This window comes from Vicugna pacos, chromosome 2 (genome assembly GCF_048564905.1).
Source record: "Vicugna pacos chromosome 2, VicPac4, whole genome shotgun sequence".
Classification (NCBI taxonomy): Eukaryota; Metazoa; Chordata; class Mammalia; order Artiodactyla; family Camelidae; genus Vicugna; species Vicugna pacos.
The window spans coordinates 58,160,352-58,184,246 of NC_132988.1; the positions used below are offsets into that span (position 1 = coordinate 58,160,352).

Here is a 23,895-nt window from a genome sequence, read left to right on the forward strand (position 1 = left end):
ATAGAAACTAAAAAGACAATACAGAATATCAAACTAAGAGCTGGTTCTTTAACAATTTATAAATCTCTAGTTAGACTAAGAAAGAGAAGGCTCTGATAAAGTCAGAAACCAGAGGAATGACAACAGATACCACAGAAATACAAAGGACATTTGTTCATTAGAATAAACAGATTATTAGAATCATACAACTAGGACTGAATCATTAAGAAGCAAATCTGAATAAGCTGATCGTTAATATGGAAGTTGAAATAGCAATCAAAACCCTCATAAAAAACAAAAGTCCAGGACCAGACTACTTCACAGATGAATTCCACCAAACAAAGAATTTAATACCCATCCTTCTCAAACTCTTCCATAAAATTGAAAAGGAAGGAATTTTTTCTAATTCATTTTACCAAGTGATAACCAAAATCAAACAAAAAGGAAAGTACAGGTCAGTATCTCCGATAAACAGATGAAAAAATCCTGAACAAAACATAGCCAATCAAATACAATAATACATTTTACTATTGGATCACACACCATGATCAAGTGGGATTTATTCTGGGGATGCAGTTCAATATCTACAACAACAGAAGAAATGAAAAATCTGATGTGCTACACAACAACCTTAACAAAGGATAAAAACCATATCATTAATTGATGCAGAAAACTCTTAAAGAATAAATACAAATTTATAATAGAAATTCTCAGTAAAGTTATAGAAGGAATGTACTTGAACATAATAAAGACAATACGTGACAAACTCACAGCTAACATACTCAATAATGAAAAACTGAAAGCTGTCCTTCTAAAATCAGGAGTAAGATAAGGATCCCTCTTCTTGCCACTCTTATTGAAGAGAGTGTTGAATCTAGCCAGAGCAACTAGGTAAGAGAAATAAAACACATCCAAATTAGAAAGGAAGAGATAAAACTGTCACTGTTTGTGGGTGACATGATTTTATATATAGAAAACCCTGAAGACTATCAAAAAACAGTTAGGAATAATAAAGGAATACAGTATGGTTGCAGGGTGCAAAAACATACAAAAATCTATTGCATTTCTGTACGCTAACAATGAGCTAGCAGAAAGAAAAAGAAAATAATCCCACTTAAAATCACAGAAGAATACACGTAGGAATAAATTTAACCAAAGAAGAGAGAAAGTGAAGACACAAATGTAAAGATAATCTGTGCTCATGGATTGGAAGAATTATCATTGTTATAACGTCCATATGATCTAAAGTTATCTATAACATCGATTCAGTCTCTATCAAAATCCCAAGGACATTTCACAGAAATAGAAGAAAACTTCTAAATTTATATGGAACTAAAGAAAACCCTAAATAGCCAAAGCAACCCCAAAAATAAATAAAGCTGGAGGTATCACACTCTGATTTCATACTATTGCAAAGTCACAGTAATCAAAACAGCATAGTATTGGCAGGACAACAGACAGATCACTGGAACACAACTGAGAGCCCAGAAATAAACCTACCTGTATATGGACACAATTAACAAACAATAAACATACAGTGAAGAAAGGGTAATCTCTTCAATAAGTAGTATTGGGAAAAGTGCACAGCAAAATGCCAAAAAAAAAAAAAAAAAGAAACTAGACTACTGTCTCACACTATACACACAAATCAAGTCATAATGGATTACAGATTCAAATTTAAGACCTGAGAAACCATGGAACTCCTAAAAGAAAACATAGAACACTGACATTAGTCTTCGCAATACTATTCAAGATAGGTCTCTTCAGGCAAGGGAAACAACAGTAAGCCAATGGGACTACATTGAACGAAAAAGTTTCTGCACAGCAAGAGACCATCAAAATGGGAAACAACCTACTAAATGAGAGAAGATATTATAAGTCATATATACCATAATATCCAAAATATACAAAGAACACATACAACTCGTATTATAAGTCATATGTATGATAATATCCAAAATATACAAAGAACACATACAACTCATTATCAAAAAAAAACCACACAATTAAAAAGTGGGCAGAGAACTAAATAGACATTTTTCCAAAGACAACATACAGGTGGCCAACAGATGCATGGAAAGATGTTCAAATGTCACTATTAGGGAAATGCCCATCAGAAGCATAATGAGATATTACCTCATGCTTGTTAGAATGGCTATTATCAAAAAGGCAAGAAGTAAGTGTTTGCCAGGTTGTGAAGAAAAAGGAATCCTCATACACTGTTGGTGGAAATGTAAGTTGGTGCAGCCACAATGAAAAATATGGAGGTTCCTCAAAAAATTAATAACAGAACTACCACATGATCCAGCAATTCCACTTTTGGGTATTTATCAAGAAAATATGAAAACACTAATACAAAAAGAAATTTACCTTTATGTTCAAAGCAGCATTATTCTCAATAGTGAAGATATGGAAACTGAGTGCCAATCAACAAATTAATGGATAAAGATGATACAGCATATATGCACAATGGAGTATTACTCAACCATAAAAAAGATGAAATCTTGCTATTTAATAACATGAATGGACCTTGAGGGTATTATGCTAATTGAAAAAAAATCAGATGAAAAAAATGCCATATGATTTCACTTATACATGTAATTAAAAAACCAAAGAAATAAAAAAAGCCTAAACCCAACAAAACAGATATACAGAATAGAGTGTTCCCAGAGGAAAAGAAGAATTGAGGGAGGAGAAATGGGTAAAGGGTCAACTGCATGGTGATGGATGGAAACTAAATTTTTGGTGGTGAGCACACTCTACAGAAACAGAAATGTAATGTTTTCCACATCAAACATACAGTGTCATATACCAACACTACCTCAAAAAATTTAAGAAGTAAAATAAAACCTTTATTTTTCCGCAACCCTACGCTGATCCTAACTTTTTAATACAACTCCTAAAAATATCAAAATGAGGCTAAGTTTTTTAATTCCAACTTTACTTAAGTTGTATATAAATTCTTTATTGGCATAGTTACATTTAAATTTGATATATAGTGTATAAAGATTTAAAAAGTGTATGTAGATAGAAGTGTTTTGACAATAGAAGTTAAGATATGAGAAACCCATGACAAACTAAACTAAAATTACAGGTTATGAATTAGAGTACAAGAACGTGGTTTCTAAAATGTTTTGAAATTTTCAAATTTAGGAAGTTAAGGTATAGATGTTAATAAGTTTAATGTCCACCTTGCCAAAATGTCACAAGTTACTTATCAGATTCAGAAACACCAGGACATAATTTTCAATGGATCCAAGTGCCTTACTTTTATGTGATTGCCACTTCTCCATGCTCCAAATTCAGTTTTAATAACTTTCTTTTTAACAATATTTTTTCTTCCTTAAATTCTTAAATCACCTGTGTATTTTCTTCTTTAGGTAGAGTCTTCTTTAAAACAAACTATTTCTAAAAGTTAATTTTCCTTTTTGAACTATTCAAGATGACTATGCAAAATACATAGTACAAAAAATTAAAATGGTACCTTGATTGTTACCTGCAAAATTTTAGAGGCTAAGAGGTCAATTTGGGTAATCCATGTTCAAAGGAAAAAAATATTTACACCTCATTTTACTCAGTCAACCAACAGAGGACTTTCTGGAGGGAGTGTTACTAAATTACCTTAATTATAGCTATGTAACATTGGCTCTGGGAGTAAGAATTTTCTTTTTCATTTCATAGAACAAATAAGGTCTTATTTCTTATATATGTTAAGTTTTATACCTCATCATAACTAATGTTGAAAGGGGGAAAAAAAGAACATTTCTGAGTTAATTGTCCAAAATAAGCATTCTTTAACAAAATTTTCTGCTGGGTTAAACTGATGATTTTATGCATCCACTCATAAATATCTATATATGATTTTTACTCAACCAAAAGAAAGCTTGATTACATAAAATATATATATAGGGTTATATTAAATATAGGAATGCTTTCATGTAATTGAGCTTATATTATCAATTACTTATAAAAAGTTACCCCCAGTAATGTAAGACATGCTCCTTTTGCCTGTAATATTATTACTATTTTAAGTACTGGTTTATGGGTTTTCTAAGGAAATATGTTCATGGGACCAATAATTGGCATTAACCCAGTCAAAGGTCTGGTTTTAGTAAAAATGTTGTCAGTTGTCGAGAGTCAGTAAAATATGCTCTAAATTTGTCTGCTATCTCACTAATACGTTCTCAGACGCTTGATGGCCTAATAAGATCTATTTTGTCATTTAATCGTATTTAATAATTACCTAATACATCATTGTTAGTGTACTCAAATCTGAAATCAAAGAATATTATTGATTAGGGTTTGTTTTTTGATCCTGATAAGGAGTCAGGGTCTCTTATTGTATAGTGTATCTTTATTTTACTGGTATTAAGAGCTCTTAATTTTTAAAGATAATTCATTGCTTTTTCATTTTTGTTTTAGACAACTCATTTTTATTTATATCTCGATTAAATGTGTTTTCTTGCAAAATACTATTCATATATATAAATTGAAAATACATACCTAGAAAAGTAATGCCCCCTGCTATTCTTGTTACCTACCAAATGTGTTATGTTAGGACAGTATGATTACATTTTTTATGATATCACATTAAAAAACCCTGAAAACATGAACTATACATATTTCATATTTTTTTGTAAATTTTACATTATTTGGATTTATATATCTTTATTAACAAAAAATCTTATTAAGTTTATGCATTTTTGGTAGCTTTATAAAAAAGCAAAATGTTTTTGTTTGCAAAATTGAGCACTTTGCTTTATATTACATGATTGTATCTCTAGGTATGGCAGTTTGAAGTTAAATCTGGCAGTTCACAAAAAACGTGGGTTTAGCCTTCATAATTTGACAGGTACAACTGAAATGTCTAATTCTTGTTCAGTAATCTGTTTCTGGAATTGTACAAAGCTAAATATATACTACAGAACATTCTAATTTTCAGGTTGTCAAAACCTCATTACTGTAGGATTATAAAATTGATAATCATAGTGAATCATTAATAGTTTATAAACGATTAATAACATTCATGTTAATAAAGTTGTTGTAGGGTTCCTAACAAATTAGCTTGCAAGGAAAATACACTTGTGCGTCAGATATTGTTCACACTTACCAGTTCTTCCTGAAGTTGGGAAATGAGTTCATCCTTCTCTTTCAGCTGCAGTTTCAGCAGTGAGCATTCATCTTTCATGATATCCTATAAAAACATCAAAAAGACAGCATAATAAATAGGCTTAGTCCTTTCACTTTGCTCTTGATAAGGAAAGTTAGCTTCACACAGCAGGAGATAATTGCCTTTGACTAATGAAACTTAAATTTCCTCTAAGGTGTGGTATTTTCCACAACATACTCTATGTTGCAATACAAGCTGATGTATTCAAAGATATTATGCTATATATGATGTCTAAACACATTTTTTTCTGATTCACTTTTCTTTTTATTTCCCTTTGTCCATTTTGTTCCCTAAAAGAGAAGTCAAGGATTCATCTTCAATTCTGTCTTCCCATTCCTGTGCATACATAATCTGTGGAATAAAAATAATTAAAGGACATAATTATAACAAAATGGCATGTAAAGTTAATTATTAATTCTCAAATCAATGGCCTTGTTATAGCCTTCATCTTTAATGATGTCTCTGCAACGTGTCCCTTTCACTAGAGCTTTCTCTGTGGGCACTGAATCTTGTCACTCTACACGTACACAAAACATTCACATCCATGACCTCTATTATTCTATGCTGGATAACTCTCACAGATACCTAATCTAGACTTATCTTCCGAGATTCAACACACAAATTAAACTATTTAGTGAGCATATACTCGGTACTGTCTCACAGACATTCCAACTCAAACTTTCTCAACATCTTTTTCCTACTCCAAAACTTCATTTCTACTTACTTCTCCCATTATCTTATTTCCTAAAATAACCAGAAAGTCATTGTATATTTTCAGCTTATACTCACTCTGAACCAAATCTGGTACCAAATTCTTTCATGTCTGTTTCCTTGGTATTTCTAGGACTCATCCCTCTTTATTCCTCATTGATTTACTCTAGGTATCCACTGCTTCTTATGTTACTACAGTAAGACTCCAAATGATTCTGTGTCTATCCCTTTCCCTATCTGCCAGAGATATTTTCCTAAATGAGAATTACATTATTTCTTTTTTGTATAGTTTCTTAATACAGTTAATCATATATAGTATATTCTTTACTATAGCACACGGTGCCTTTCATTATCAGCTATTGCTTGTTTCTGGAGCGTCAGTTTTTCATTTAGTTTTCTTACAAACCGTGCTCATCCCCACAGAACCAAGATGCAGAATGTCGCACTGCGTCTCCTTGCTTCACACATGCACATCTCTGGGTTATACTGCCTTCTACCCACTGCGTCCCTCTATCCCCCAATTTCTCAGGATTTAGGAGGTATTTCAAGTATCATTCCTTTTTCCAGGAGGGAGCTTTCCTTTGTTGGCTGAGTTATGTTTCCCTTGAGGGTGAGGGCATGCTCCACTGCATCTAAATCATATATCATTTCATACAGTACTAATACTTCAAGTGCCATTTGCTTGTTTCCCAGCCTCATTAGACTAGTCCCCCACCCCCACCGCTTGAGCAGACAGACTTTCATTAGCATATTACCAGTACCAAGCATTGCAAATGACACACATTAAGATATTCAAGTCCACGTTTGCTTCCCATAAAATTACCAAATAAACAGTATAAACACTAGGAAAATTCCTTTTTCTGAATGGGGTAACTTTACCTAAGTTGACAAGGAAGAAAATAGCTAACGAATTACAGAAGACAGTATTTGTTTATTCTGCTTCTCGGGATGTTAAGTTTCCACTCCCTCTACTAAGCAATACAGAACACATGATTCAAATTAATACCGTCTTCCATTTGCAGACAGACAGCTGACCGGGAGACGCTAATTACCTGTCTGTTCCTTTTATTTTGCAGCAGCCCTATTTCTTCCCTAAATCATGGGCCTTAGTAGGTAGAGCTTTTTAATGTTTGTTTTCATAGATTCTAAATTTAAATGTAACAATTTACCAAGTTAGTGGTGAAAAGGCTTAGCTTGCTCCACAAGGCAAAGAAAATTTAGCAGACTCATAAGGTAGGTAAGAAAACAATCATGTCTCTTAGAATCAGAGACATCTAGGGTCAAATCCTCGTTACTTTACCTCCCTCTGCCGTTTTGAGCTAGTTAATGAACTTCTTTCGGCTCCCTGGACATTACTGTGGAAGTTGACGATAACTCCAGACTATAAACTAGCCAATAACAATAACGCTACTGTATTAGTACTTATATTCACAAAGTCATGCTTAATATCGCACTTAAGAAAAACTACCTCCCTTCATAAATTACAATGTTGTCACAGGTTGGGTTCTGTAGGAAGCAAAAAACTGAGGTAGAGTTAAGGGTACAAAAGATTTATTAAAGAGTAAATCCGCATGAAAAGAAAAGTAAAAGAATAAGAACTGGTCAGGGAAACAGCCGTGACTCCTACCTGACGAACCCACCGCCGCCAGCTAACCGAGGCGCGCCAACAGCAAGGCCGCCCGTGAGAGAAATCCCGCGAGAAGGGAAGTGGGCGGGCCCTTGTGCCACCCGCTGCACAGTCATTGGTTGGGAGCTGCCTCGAGACTAACTGGATCTCAGCTGCAGTTACTCAACTCATTGCTTCGACCCACCCAGAGATGAGCTGAGGCAGGCCCTAAAGGCACTAACAGCTGAAGGCAGTCAGCTACCCGCAGGACTTGCAGCTGGGTATTAAGTCCTTCACTGAAAGGGGATCTGAGCCTCAGCCTGAACCTACTCCGATTGTTATTTGACAATTAATAACCAATTGTTTTTTGTATATTAATTTGTAAATATGTTGTTGATTAATTAGTTTAAAATGAAGATTTACCTATATCATGGCTAATAGGAATTGAAAGAAACTTGCTCTTCCAAAAACATGCTCACTTTCCATAATTCTCTGATTTCCTCCCCCCTCACTCACACCCCGGGAAGCTTTTTCAAGAAGTTCATAATCTCACACCTTTTTTTTTTTAATATTTTTTTTAATTTATTACTTTTTTTTTGAGGGGGGAGATAATTAGGTTTAATCATTTATTTATTTTTAGAGGAGGTACTGAGGATTGATCCCAGGACCTTGTACATGCTACACATGCACTCTACCACTTAAGCTATCCTCTCCCCCCTTATAAGCTCACAAGCCTTAAATCAGGTTGGTGCTGATATCATTTGCACTTATTTATGGAATAACACATATTAAATATTTATCATATGTTATCAGAAACCAACTTATAAAAACCTTCTCTATGAATGATTTTTGCAGATGAATCTCAGTTACCTAGAGTTTTGTTTTTAGTTGTTAAATGTATACGTGGCAAAATTCAGAAGCACCTGTCTAACACACAAAATGAAAACTCTTGAACAACACTTAATCTCAAGTGAAGACGACTCTCAAATGAATTAATATTGCCTCAATATTCTCACTATATTTGCAAAATTCTGGGTGGGGCTTTGGTCACTAGCTTCTCACGTTGACTGCCTGAGCTGAATCATTCCCAAATTTCTGACTTACAAAATAGTGAACAAAACAAAAGTATAGTTGTAAGCCACTAAGTTTTGAGATGATTTGTTACATAGATCACCAGAACGTATGGACAAACTCCAAATCATTAGAATTAGAATTGGTATAAATCATGACACATTATAGTTGTACAAAAATATATACAGGTAATTTTTAAAATAAAATATTCTGTGATTTAATTTATGATATGGGGGATTTAAATTATGTTCTATTTAGTGTAACTTTCAAATAGCTCATTTCATGCATAAAAGAAATATTTATGTTCTCATTGTATATCCTACTGGAGAATCAGAAATACAAATATAAAATTTCATTAAAAACTATCTTATTCTTGTACTTTTATTTTCTAAATTTGGAAAGTTAGAGCCAGAGAAATGAATATTTGGGTAATTTGTCCTAAATTCAGTTAGCTGACTCCAGTCCCATATATTCTATAATTTATTTTTGCCTGGAATTAGAATCACCTCATTATTTAAGACTTGTATGAACAGAAATCAAGTGCCAAAAAATTAAAGGCAAGTAGAGTCTGTAAATCACCTTGAAAATGATCTTACGCTGAAATTAGAAATGCAGATGAAAAAAAATCAAATAATAATTTCTAGCTCACAAACTTCCACATAATTCCTCAGGTAAAATTATGAATATGATTCTTGGCTACCAGTTACAAAAATATATCAAAATTTGTATTGAGTCATCATGACTTTTTCTATTTATAGACTTTTCTTCTCTCTGGAGGGCTTTTCTTTATGATTTACAAGCAGTTTCCTCATTCTTGTAAGTGAAAAGCTCAAAAGATTAAAAAAGTAAAGGAAACTGACAATGCTATCAGTGTAAACAAGGACAGACTGTTATGAACAAGTGAAAAAAAAAAAGAGAGAGAGAGAAGAAATAGGAATGTGGTAGGAGAGAACAGCAGGGCAGAATAGATTAGAAAACACAATAAAGTATAATAATTGATAATGTAGTTGGCTACTCTGCCTAAATAACTGACCTCCTGTAACTTATATAAACTCAGTTTTAAAGTAGCATGCTATCTCCAACACCTGGTAGCTAGTGAAATAAATCAGTGCAGGCGTATAATCATCTAAACAAGACCATGAGAGGATCTGTTTTTCAAACATTGAAAACAAATTCAATAAAGACACAACTCTAATTCTTTATTATTTAGTTTAAAATAATTGAAAAATATTTTATAAATCATTTCAGTATGAATTGCTAGATAATGCAATAAAAATTTTTTTAGAAACATTCAATTAAAAACATCTAGGTTTGACTATAAAGTCACTGATTTAAGAGATGAACATTCCATTGATTTACAACAACTGTGCTTTCTTACTAAATATTGTTTTCATGGAAATAAAAAAATTTTAAAAAGGCCTAATAGGTGTTCAAAGGGTGCGCACAGTATCTTAGAAATGTATCTTTTATCATATAAATCAAATCAGGAAACCCAAGCATTATCCCTTGACACAGTGGTATACTATCTATGAATTTCAAGCAATTAAAGAGATCAGCATAATCTTTTCATTTGCAAGTGTTACTCTTAGGAAATCTTAAAACTTCTTACTAATCTCCATCACTCAAGATAATAGCAGTACCTTATATTTTTATATGGACTTTAACATTTATAAAGCACTTTTACGTACAGAATTTTTTTTGCTGTCAGAATCTTTTTTGACCAGTTATTGAACATTTCTAGGCTAAGTAGGGCTTTAAGAATAGAAATGAAGCAGAGAAGACAATTGTAGTAAAGGTCAAACAAAAGGAAACCATTAATAATAATACCAAGACCCTTAAATTGTGTTCATTAGCTTCTCCACAGAATTCATTGTATTTTGATGATTTTTGTAATAGTTAAAAACATTAGCCTCCACTAAGAAATTTGCTAAGATGTTACAACAATTCCATGAGACTACATGCTTGTCTTTTCCAAGTTGTTAGAGTCCTTTTAGATTCACCTTCTTCTATTAATAAGAAAAAAATTGGGTTGTATAACTCTTCTAACATAATCTTCTACATCTTTATCAATTTTTCTATACAGTAAGTGGACAGAGCATATTAACCTAAGTCATAATCCCTACAGAAGATATTTACACAAAGTTTTCACTTTTCTGTTCTTTATTTCATACAGTTATTTGGTGAAAATTGGAAACAACAAACATTTGTGTTTCATTTTCTAAAGCCTTCTTAAAATGATAGTATTTGGCAGGTAGAAGGATGAAAATCAAATTTCTCAGTGTCATAGAATGAGTTAGTAGCCATAGCAAATTAGTTGCCCGATCTCCTAAACCCATGGGTTTCACCACCATCAATTAGGAAATATACTTAAGATATAAATATCTTTAAAACCTCATCAACAATGAACTTCTCAATAGAGAATGTCAACAAGTGATAGAGTAATACTAATTTGTCCCTTTGTACTTGCTTGATACAAAATTCTTGAAGAAATGAATATCTTTAAGAGGTCTTGAGATTATCTGAAGTCAGCACTTTTTTTCCTCACAGAAGACAGGCACACTTGTCACATTATAGTTGTATTTCTTAAACAGGGAAAGCAACCTAGTGATCCTTCCCACAATGCAGAATATACAAGAAAAAAAATTAATGGTTAAAAACACCCTGTTAGAAGTCCTTCTCTGATGTGAAGTCATGTTTACTTGCTTTTCATGAAGTGTTAGGTAAGAAGGAGGGGACATCTTACCTCCCAACATCCTGAATAAAATAAGAATTATGTTTGAGCATAACTATAAACTTTAGTTTCTGGGAAGGAAAAGCAACCAAAGACATCAAATGCATCTTCTTCCTCACCTATAAGTATGTAATACAGCAGTTTTATTTGTTTGGTACAGGCTCACAGACACAGAAAACAAACTTATGGCTACCAGGAGGGAAGAGGGTGGGAAGGGATAAATTGGGAGTTCAAGATTTGCAGATGCTAACTACTATATGTAAAATAGATAAAACAACAAGTTTATACTGTCTAGCACAGGAAACTATATTCAGTATCTTGTGGTAACCCATAATGAAAAAGAATATGAAAACAAATATATGCATGTATATGTATGACTGAACTATTATGCTGTACACCAGAAATTGACACAACATTGTAAACTGACTATACGTCAATTTAAAAAAAATAAAGGCAGAATAAAATCCTATCTTGACTTAGTTTTGAGACTCTGGCTAGAGGCCAATTAGTTCTTCTTCTCCAATGGCTGATCAAGTCCACATTCCAAACACTTTCTTTATGGGGCCCTCACACTCCAGGGCCGTTATGTACCAGCCCCATTAGGCCAGGTACCAGGCAAATACAGACAGCATCTCTGCCCCAGAGCTCTTAAAATTATTTTAATTAGCCAGTCCTCAGAAAGTGCTGGAAACTGAGCTAATCCCATCCTACTAGCCATATATAAACTGCCTTCTGTAGCTCTGATTTACTGTTACTTTGTCCCCAGGGGGCAATCTCCTGCATGACCCTGCCTGGCAGTCATTTGGAGATATAAGTAAAAAGGGTTCTTTCATATTTAAATGTCAGTGTGTCAGCTCCTACCATCCAAAGAATCTTTAAATCTCATAAAACTTAGCACTGGCAGGGGCTTGCTGTGGGTAGTGGGCACCCTTCTGCCATCCTCCTGGGACAAGGCAGCTAAGACAGCTCTTGGACTCTAGTCATTTATGCCACCTTCAGACAGGGGGAAGGACAGTGTAAATAATATTGGGCACTGCTTGGCATTGCATATACATTGTTTGCATAATAGAAGGGGAGTAAGGCTTCTCTGGTTTTGTATTTTATTAAAGATAGTAAAAACTGAAAAGAGAGACATCCCTAATATCAGCAGATCCAACAAATAGTAATATCCCATTTTATGGGGTGCTGAATTGTGACAATGATGAGGAATACAGAAACAGTACTGCTTTAGGAATGTTTTTTCAAGGATTCTGGCATAACTGTAGAATTCTGGGGAGGAGAAAAAGCAGAGAGACTCAACACTGTGCAGTACAAGGATCAGTGTAAGCAGTGGTTTGAGGCAGCCTGGCAGGTCAGAAAACTAGGCTGCAAAAAAGCAAGGAACATGAGCTGAAGCTACAGATCACAGCTACAAAACATAAACCAGCGCTAGGAAGTGAGGAAAGAAGTCAAGGTCATGCTTTGTTCTTTTTTAGAGCACTAATGGATAGTAACAGCATGCACATAGCATCTTCAAGTAGTCATTTTATGCACATTGTAAAGCAGGAGTCTTTAGGATGGCAAATACAGGAATTTGGGAAAAGCAGCTTTTTCAACTTATGAAGTAGATATAATTTTCAATGTTTGCTTATGTACTGAATGCCTGCATACGGTGACCAACTGTGTAATTAATTTCCATGACAAAACAAAATTTTTGTTTTCAAGCTTCTGTAAATTAAATTACATTTTCATTTAATTTAAATCTAAAACTGGGAAGTTTGAGAGGGTCATTAGACAACATGAAACTATCTTAAAAACTATCAGCTGATACAGAAGAACACTTACAAATCTAACAACGTTTTTCATGTTACCTCTTAGTGTCACTCAATGGAGACAGAGAAGACTTGCATTTGAGTCTTTGCTGTGTTACAATTTAGTTGTGTGATCTTGAAGAAATCAACTACTAATAACAGAACTATAATTTGTTGAAATTCTGAAATAGTCCCAGATTCTTTGCATACTTCGTCAGTGGAGACCCACAACATTTTTACCAGGAAGGACTTCTTAACCACATTTTTCAGTGTTTTAACAACTTTTCTATACTGTGGAACTAGAAAATTATAACTGAAGTAAACCAAAGTCTGCATGAACACAAAACCAGTGTACCTCAGTTCTGAGCTACACTGCTGTTCAGAGCTTTCTTCATAAAATGGGAATCGTATGTACTGTATAGTTTTTTCAGAGTGAGGATCATTCAAGTATAGATGAAGGAACAACCACAATTAGGCTGTCATAGATTGAATGTCTAAAACGGTACCCCAAAGTTGTCCTGCTCCTATTTCCAGCATCTGTGAGCATGACAAAATCCATGGTTGTATGATGTTCTGTGGTACAGCTGACATTAAAATGGGGAGATTATCTGATGGGTCCTAGGCTAGTCATAGAGCCCTAATGAGTCACATGGGGCAGAAGTCAGAGATAGTCAAAGTGTGAGAGGACCTGCCTCACCGTTGCTGCTTTGAAGACAGAGAGGCTCCTGTGAGCAGGGATATGGTGAGGAGGTGAGAGCAGCCTCCAGCCAGGAAAGGGGACTTCAAACCTCCCACACCAGCCACAGCAGTGAATTCTTCCAAAAGCTGATGAATGGCTTGGAAGAAACCCCAAGCTCCAGATGAGAATGCAGCTGACAGACACCTTAATTTCAGCCTTGTCAGACTCTGACAAAAAACTTCAAAGTGTTTCTTAAGTGACCAAGTGTGTACAGGTATCCCCCACTTTTCCAAAATGTGCTTTATGCCACTTGACTTTGATGAAAGATCTACATCAGTACATGTTTTTCTAACCAAAAGAGGTCCAAAGAGGATATTTACTTTAAAAAAAGAGAAAAAAAGGTAAAGACTAAAAATAGCGTTCAGATTTGTTTTTCAGTGAGCTGTTGTAGAGGCAGCTTGCACTCAAGCAGCCAAAGCAGCCCTGCCAAGCTCCTTCCCCGAGAACTATACTCAGGGTCTCGGCATCAAGTTGCCATAGCTTTTCAGCTTTCACCCATGATTTATCTCAATTTATTTTGTACATCTGTTGGCAAGATGTGTCCTAAGGTGATTGCTTCTTTGCTTAATGCCATTTAGGCTTATGAAAGATTTCATAGGAGTGCTCTACTTTTGGATAGTAGGGGAAACCTGTATTAATGTGCCATGTAGTGACAGAAAAATAACCCCCCAAAAAAAGATCTGAAAAAAAGACACAAAGAAACTTACTTACAAAATAGAAACAGACTCACAGACATAGAAAACAAACTTATGGTTACCAGTGGGGGAAGGGAGGGAAGAATAAATTGGGAGTTAGGGATTTGTAGAAACTCACTAATATTTATGTAATAGACAACAAGGCCCTCTGTATAGTACAGGGAACTATATTCAATACTTTGTAGTGATATGTGTGTATAACTGAATTACCATGCTGTACACCAGAAACTAACATTGTAAATTGACTATAATTATAACAAAAGAAGGCAAACAAACAAAAAAACAAATACATAGATGCACTAAGGTAGAAGAGTCAGAAAAAGCTTTCCTGAGAATGAAATGTCAAACCAGAAACTCAATGGTCAGATGGAATTAATAAATGATAAAAGGCAGGCAAGTGCTTTCTAAGCAAATGCAGGACTGTGAGAATTTCTGGAGGCAGAGAAATCAATTGCAAGAGTTTGGGGAACACGTATTTCAGTATAATGGTGTGGAGAGCCATACACTGGCAAAGAACAATTGAGAACCAAATCATAAAAGTCATTTATGTCATAATAATAAATTCAGTTTTATTCAGAGGGCTATGGTGTATCAATAAAGAATTTTAATCCGTGGAAGGGTATAATCAGAATTCAGTTTATGCACCTTAGTCTGGGTACAGTATGGAGAATGGGCTGGATGGGAGAAGACTAGAGATGGTTAGGAGGCTGTTTTACTAATCCAGGTAAGAAATCATTAGAACTTAAAACGATGATGAGGCTGTGGGAGTGGATCTGAGAGCTATTTAGAAAGTGGACTCTACCAGACACATGTGGAGTGGAAGCAAAAAATGAAAGGAGAAAGTCATAGATGATGTTAGGTTTCTCGCAGGTCTACTCGGTAAACGCAAGTACTGCTCATTCCTATTGAAAACAAATACGATTTGAGGTGGGATGTCAGCCGAGGGGTGCTGAAGAGGGATTTGAGGAGGTGAGCTACCCACCTGGAAAAATGCGCGAGGAGCTGACAGAGAGCAAAACAGCATTTTACTGCAGTACCAGCAGGTAGCGCACATGGCGGGCAGCGGCACTCGGCACTTTCTTCTAGTTCAACAAGATGGGGCCGCCACGTGGCGCACTTGTCCTGCTTTTAGCTATACTGCCCGCACGTGCGCATTGTTCATTTCTTGGTCCCTAAGGCTTACATAATGCTACTAGCGCATGCATACCTTTGCTTTTTTTTTGTTTATAAAGCTTACGTAACTGGCGCATGCATATATTCACTCCTTACCAGGTGCAAGCTATTGTGAACTTTGGCCTGGGCCCCACAGCCTATTCACTTAAGGCTGGGCCCCATGGACTACTCACTTAAGGCTGCCAAAATGGGAGGATTTAAGATAAAGAAAAGACAATAAATTTAGTTTTCAGGTCCCTTGTAACCTCCAGCTGAGGAATGTTGGCTATGTAAGCATGGGCTCAGACCAGAGGGGTCTGGTCAGGAAATGAAATCTGGGAATCACCAGTACAATGATGTGGAAAAACAATAACTGAGAGATGAAAAGAAGCAACTGTGAAGAAAACTGAAAATGAACAAGTGGAAAATAAGGAAAGCATGGAGTCATGGCAGGAAGGAGACGGAAATTGATGATGCTGGACACGGCGAAGATGAAGTAAAGTAAGGGTTTATTGACAAGGTCAGTCACTGTTGTCTTTGACAAAGCAGTTTCAGGTGGTATGTTACAAGCAGAATCCAGATTACAGTGAGCTGAGAAGCAAATTGAAGATGAAGGAGAAATAAGGAGTTACCAACTATATACTTGTCAAAATGCAAGCTTCTTCCAAGAAATGAAGTATAGTAGTTAATAGGATTGAGAGACAGTGTGTGTGTATTTCAGATGGACAAGCTTGAACAGTTTTAAAGAACAAGAATGATTCAGTAAGATGGGAGAAGTTAGAAGCACAGGTGAAAGAAGGAATAAATGAGAGAGGAAGATCCTTCAAGCATTCAGGGATAAGATCTAGCCCACAGGAGGAAATGCTAGTTTTCAGGAGGCAGAGAAGTACCCATGAACAGAAGAAAATGAAATAATCTATGTAACAGACTGGTAAGAATTGAAAGTGTCCCCTTAAAATTCATATGTTGAAATACCCCCTAGTACCTCAGGATGTCATCTTATTTGAAATAGAGTCATTGCAGATGTAAGGGGTTAAGATGAGAAAATACTGGGCTACAGTAGTTCCCTAATCCAATATGTCTAAGTGTCTTTATAAAAAGGAGAGACTTGGACACAGATAAATGCACATGAAAAGAACACCATGTGAAGACTGGAGTTATGCTCCAGTGGAACCACAGGTGGCTAGGAGACAGATCTGGGGCAGATGCTTTGTTAGTGCCTTCAAAGGAGGCACAGTCCTGCCAAAATCTTGATCTCAGAATTCTAGCCTCTAGAACACTGAGACAATAAATGTTTGTCATGTAAGCTACTCGGTTTGTGGTACTTTGTTTCATCAGTCCTAGGAAACTAATACACAGAGATACTATTTTCAACTGCTAGACCTTCTTACAGATTATATGTGAGTAATTGAATTGATATATGATCTTTCAGTAATAAATATGCAAATAAAAAGAATAGAAAAAAGAATACATAAACCATGACCTCTTCTACTATGTCTCTTACCCACAAAGCTCTTCAAGTGTGATTCTTATTTCTAACAGAGGGTGATTATGTTAATACAGGCTTATTAGCATATCAAATACAGCAGTTCTTTATTCCTTTAAGTTATAAACATAAAGCATTCTTATCTTTGCATAGTTAGTCACTATCCGATTCTTGAACAAGTGAAGAGGTGCAGGTGTATCCTTAAGTCTGTATGTGTAGCAGTATTTTTGGCTTTATGTCACACTCACCTAATCATTCAAACGAACCCCAGAGCCTCTTGTCCTGGCCTTCTGGGCAGAAGCTAGGGCAGCCACCACCATATACTGAGAAGCACTGCCACTTTCCAGCAACTTGACACTGATCAAAATGTCTAGTCAGCTTCATCAAAGTCAAAATCATTTTGACTGCTAATCAGCATGTGATGAAGTTTATGGAGACGTGAAATTGTTCAAATTCTTTTTCACTTGTCATCAAAATATGGTCAGCAAAATAATCACCTCCAGGCATAGGAATAAATATAACTAAATGCCCTGATACCCATATCCCATCCTCATCCCATCCCAGCCCTACTGGTTAAAAGAAAACATACCTGAAGACTGAAAATTAGCAGCCATACCATAGACACCCAGCATTACAATGTGAAGCAACCCAAGTATACAATTGAAGAATTATTATTAAATGATAGTAAATCTACTCAATGAAATATTTTGCAGTTAAAAAAATTGATGGTTACAAAGTCTATGTGGTAACAGAAAAAATCCACTTTCTTTGGTAAATGGAATTCTAAGTGAAATATACACAAATCTAAAAATATGTAAAATTATGACAATCATTTTGTTAACGTTATGGGGTTTTGTGTGATTTTTAAGTGTTTTAATTTCTAAAGTTTCATGAATGCGCTTGCAATATTAAAGGTATTATATCCTGAAAAATACATATGAATACCAAACTATTTATTCACGCATACTTAGCAAATCATGAGTCTATGGCACATGTGGTACACTGTGTTCTAAAGATGTTCCAGGGCCAAAAAAAAAAAAGTTTGCAACAACCAGAGATCTTTGTTTGCGTATCTTGAACTACATTACCTGACACATAGTTTACAGGGATAATTTTTACTATTTCTACTCTTTTCTCCTCGGGCAGTTTCTCTGATAAGCTTCAGCTGCTCTCAAGTGTCCTCTGGCCCTTGTTTAGGAGCCACGTGCCTTGCCTGGCTTCCCTTCTGATTCTGCATCATAAAAACTCTTGAGAATGTATCTAATAGAGAACTCTCCCTTCAGAGGGTAAGGAGGAAAAGAACAAATTTATTTATATTTTGTAGTAAATAGGCAAAAGTTAACTTTCAAAAACATTCTTTTACATAAATACCCCAGCTCCATACAATTAAAACTGTGTGACTATTTACTAGACAGCAAAGACATGGAGCAAAAAGGCTAAATTACAAACACCTGCAGGGAAAGAATGGCATCTTTGAATCCTTTCGCTACTAAGCTCTCTTTACACATAGAAGAGCGATAAGCACGTTGATAATTAAGCTGAAGAAAGCGTATAAAACGGTTCAAAAATATGTTATTGTAAATCTACAAAAACTTTAAGATTATAAAGAAAATAAATGGCAGCTTATGAAAGTGTACAATTTAACACACTGTTTTAAACAGCATTGGACTGGGATTTACTGAAAAAGTAATATATTGTAAAGGTGAGTGGTATCTTATTCTGTCAATAATTGTCATTTTGCTTGAACATAAAAATTGTAATTGTAATTCATGAGGTCTTTATTCTGAACTTGTCACTTTGAGAGATTTGTACTTTAATAGTATTATACTATTTTGAAAGCAATAGACCTTTCTGTTCACTTTGACTATAAATTTAAATATGATTTCTGCTCTTCTATTGCTACTTTAATTTTGTCCAGCTGTGCAATATCTAACATCATAAGAAAACAGCCAGTCAAGTCACAGGATTATAACGTAATAAAAATAAAACTATATATTGAAGGAAACCAATACTGAAGCATACAGGTAGTAAACTAGATAGATAGTTTTCAACATGGGTAAATGAAGATTCTACCTAGATCATCTGGGAAACACTTCAAAGATTTACAGTCCCCTGCTCTCCCATTTCACCCCTCCAGGTTTATGAGATTCAACTGAAGGTATGAATTTTAACCCATCCTTTTTCATCTTTCTAACCTCACTCTTTGGAACATACTGTTACTGAAAACCAATTGAATAAAGAAATGATTGGGGAGACAGTGGGTAGGGAGGGACACACTGGGAGTTCGAGATTTGTAGATACTGACAGGTATATATAGAATAGATACACAAGTCTATACTGGATAGCACAGGGAAATACAAGATCTTGCAGTAGCTCATGGTGAAAAGGAATATGAAAATGAATATATGTATATTCATGTATGACTGAAAAATTGTGCTGTACACCAGAAATTGACACAACATTGTAAACTGACTATAACTCAATAAAATTTAAAAAAAGAAATGATTACCAGAATATATAAAATGAGCATATGCATTTATGATAACTGGTATAATTTTGCTATTATAATCACAATGTGCCATAAATTGTCCTCATATGGCAAATACTTTTTATTATCCAGGATGATGAAGGAAAAGATAGGTTTTCTGTGAATTATTCAGAGTTAGTTGTATACAAAGTTATAAGCAGTAGGGGCAAGATTAAACAGTTGTTCCCTATATTTAGAATACTGATGTAAGCGGAAAGCTTCTCTATCTTTTAACTGGATGAAGTCTCTACCTTTCGTAAAACAAATGTAACAACAAACAACATTTTGTGATTCCTGACTTCTATTCTTGACTCTCTTCCCCCCTTTTATTGATGAGATTCTTGAAAGAGGACTAGACTTACAGAATCCACACCCTCATTTACAATTTACCACCACAAATAAATAACTGATAACTGTTCAATCTTCCTGCCTCTGAAAGTTGGTTTCCATTCTAGTCACTTAATTAAAATTGCTCTCATCAGAGTTAGGTAGAAACATTGTTCAGTCCTCAGCCTGATCTGTGCATCTTCTTTAAAATATCTCTTCTTCCTGGACTTCTGCACTAGTGTTTTCTCCTGTTATACAGTTGGATACTTTTTAAACTTTTTAATTAACATTTTTTCCTTTCACTTCGTTCTTGAGAAGTTAATTTTTCCCAGGTTTCTGTCTGAAGCCCTTTTCCCATCTCCTTTTAAATGTTTCACCTCAATAATTACTGTATTAGCAACTACCTATGAATTAACACTTCAGTATTTATTATCAATCCTCACCTTTCTGTGTTCTGAAATTTTTGCCAAATCTTGAACTGACTCCTAGAGACTTTCACTTGTTATGTTCCAGGCATATTAGATTCAAACTTTCAAATCTAAAAATCTTCATCCTGGAGGGTAACATGTTATTTCTCCAACACTTCTGGTCTTAGTTAATAACATTGTCTCTTCCGTAACTTAATCAAGAAACTTGCTTCATCCTTGATTTCTTTTAGCACTTTATGTATTCAATCCATCATCTTGTTGTCATGGTGTCTGAAATAAAGTCAATTGTAATTCTTAATCTTTTTCCTCTGTAGGTAAGGTATGTACATTCTCTGTAGATTCTTTCAAGATTTTCTCTTTGTCTTTGGTTTTCTGCAGTTTCAATATGGTATGTATAGGAGTAGTTTTTTTTTCAGTATATATTTTGTTTGGAATTCTCTGAGCTTCCTGCAGCTGTGGTTTGGTGTCTGTCATTGATTTTGCAAAGTCTTGGCTACTATTAGCTTCAGAATTTCTTCTGCTCCATTCTTTCTTCTTCTGGTACTCCAATTACACAGGTGTTAATACTCTGAAATTATCTCAGAGTTCTTGGATATTCTGCTGTTTTGTTTTCATTTTTTTCTTCTTGAATTTTAGTTGACATATCTTCAAGCTCACTGATTCTTCTTCTCAGCAGTGTCTAATCTACTAATGAACCCAATAAAGGCATTCTTTAAGTTTCAGTGCTTTTGATTTCTAGCATTCCTCTTGATTCTTTCTTAGCATTTTCGTCTCTCTGCTTGTATTGCCCATTTGTTCTTGCACGTTGTTTATTTTTTTCATTATAGCCCTTAACCTATTAATTATAATTATTTAAAATTTCCTGTCTGATAACTTTAAAATCTGTGTCATATATTAGTCTGGTTCTGCTGTTTGCTTTGTTTCTTCAAACTGCATTTTTTCCTGCCTTTTAGCATGCCTCATAATTTATTTTTGAAAGCTGTGGGTAATATATTGGGTGATAACAACAGGTAAACAGTTTGAGTTTTTATGCTACTCTTGCTAGAAGATGGGCTATGTTTAATATTTACTGTAGCTGTATGTCCCAGAGGCTTAAAATTCCTCAATTGTCGTTTTTATATCCTCTGCTGTCTCTGGCTTACCCTAAGAATACCTTTCAAATAGAATGTGTGCCTTGCAGTTCCTTTAGCTGTGAGTTACTGTATACTGGAAGCCTTTTGACGCAGTAGTAAGGAGTTAGGGAGAGGAAACATTCTATAATCTTATGATTAAGTATCAATCTTCAGTGGCCCTGTGTCTCTGTGTTGGTTGTGACCTTCACAAGTCAATTCTAGCTTTACTTCTCCCTCTCAGGTGAGACAGGGAGAATAGAGAGGGCTGAATTGTTTAAGTGCCCTTCCTCCAAGGAGAGATGAGGCTCTGTCTGGTAGTCTTTTCTCTTGGAAAGTAGGCAATTGTTAGAAAGAATGCTCTGGGCACATTTCAAGTGGTTACTTTTCCATTTCTCTGCCAAAGACACAAAAGGACTTTCATTTCTTTGGTTCTTCACCAGGAGAACCTGGTGGGGTTCCTAGAGGTAAAACTCACGTGTATGGGTCCTCCATAAGAATATGGCCCCCAGGAGTTTCTTATTATCAGGTTAGTCCACTCAGCTTCCAGTGATTCATCAAAACTACCAGTTAAGTGCTCCTACCAGGTTGTGGCATCATGTGACTTCTGCTCTAGGTAAACTAATTTTGGCTGTGACTCTATATTTGCCTGGGGTGGTGGTTTGCTCTGTGGACTTTTTTCTCTGCAGGCCCAAGAATAGTTGTTGATTTTCAGTTTGTTCAGAATTTTTCTTCTTGTAAAAACAGAAGTGATAACTTCAAGCTTTTTAACTGTTAGAACTGAAACCAGAAGTTCCCATCCTTGACTTCTCATGTTTTCTCACATTCCATGACCAATGGACGAACAATCCTCTTTTTGACTCCGAAATTCCTTTAGTTCATTTCCTTGCTTCAACTCCCATTGCCATTGACTTAATTCAGGTCTTTACATCTGGTTAGTATTCTTCACTAGTCTCAGAATTGTTTTCCTTCCTTTTTTCCCAACACTAAGGAAGAAAGCCTTAATAAAGTTATTTATGTATATTGCTTAATTTCCCTGTTAAATATAAGCTCTTTGAAGATAGGAGCCATATTTTATTTTTATACATCACAAATAATGTAGTCTAGTAACTTTCACAGAGGAGGAGATCAATAAATATCAATTGAATGAATGGATAGGGAGTCATCTCCCATCCTAAGTGACTTTAGTAGAAAAATTAGGCTAAAATTTGAAGTTAAAATTGATTTTTATTTCCTTGGATTAGTTCAGAAATTTTTTGGGTAAAGATAGTCTGCCCACAAATACATTCCATTAATGATGCCAATAGCTGCCTCCTGGTGGTATTCCAATTAAAAATTCAATGAGGGCAGGCCAGTGAATGTGCTGTATAATTGACTCTGGATATACACATATCCAGACAATCCTGGACAATTCACCCCTAAATGCTCAAAAAGTAGGAACCGAAAATAATTTTACTGCCTTTCACAACATCAAAACTATATAGAAGAATACTTAATAATAGAAATGCTCTTTTATTTATTTGTTTGTTTGCCATATCTGGCATCTGACACACTGCTTGGATTTTCACCACTCTTTTCAAGATGATCTTATCTTTTTTGTAAGGTACATCACAATCATTATTCCTGTCTCTCATAAGTACACTGAAACAGAAAATGGAAATGATAAGTGACTTGCTCAAGGAAAACACAAAAGTTATCCAAAGAGCAAAAATAAAAGACTTCAATATTTCAATAACAAATAAAAACCATGATTTCATATAGACCACAGTTATAGAAAACTGATAGAAATGCAGAAATTTAAATTTTCTCTAATATCTAAAGCCAAGATTGCATATTACATATAAAGATATTTTTTAAAGAACACAGGAAAAAAGTGTACCAAATACCCTATAATTCTTAGCCTCACAAGGAAAACAACTTAATTTTCATGTTCCCTATTTTATCAGATAAAAAAACTTCTAAATTTAACTTCCAGAGAAATAAAGATTCCCCACTCGTTCCATAGGCTTTATACCTATCATCTCAGTAGGTCTGATTTTACAGAAACCCTATGAGTTAGGTGGTATTACTGAGATTTTACTGGGGAGTAGAGTGACTCAGAGCAGCTCCACTAGCTAAGGTTCCACAGTTATATTTACATTGGAAAGGAAGTTTACACATTATATGTTTGATGAATGACTAATTTCTGAGTTGAACTCAGTGTCTGGTTCTATAGAGAATAAAAGTGTCATAAGGAATACTCTTCCTATTCTAGATTCCACAAGTTATGGTCTTTTGAGTATCACACATATGTAGAAAAGTTGACATTCACCAAATTTATGTTACATTTACAAAGTATGTTAATAAAGTAAAAAGGGAGTATTCCTGGGCAAGG

General features: G+C 34.9%; 1 protein-coding gene across 6 annotated transcripts in view; it reads right to left on the reverse strand.

Annotated features, from left to right (window-relative positions):
• Positions 1-23,895, reverse strand: part of CCSER1 (coiled-coil serine rich protein 1) — a 1,130,224-nt gene that overhangs the window by 583,490 nt on the left and 522,839 nt on the right. For all 6 annotated transcript variants that reach the window (XM_072940467.1, XM_072940491.1, XM_072940473.1 and 3 more), the window contains exon 8: positions 5,090-5,173. In XM_072940467.1, coding sequence (XP_072796568.1) covers positions 5,090-5,173 — 84 coding nt within the window. The remainder of the gene's footprint in view (positions 1-5,089; positions 5,174-23,895) is intronic.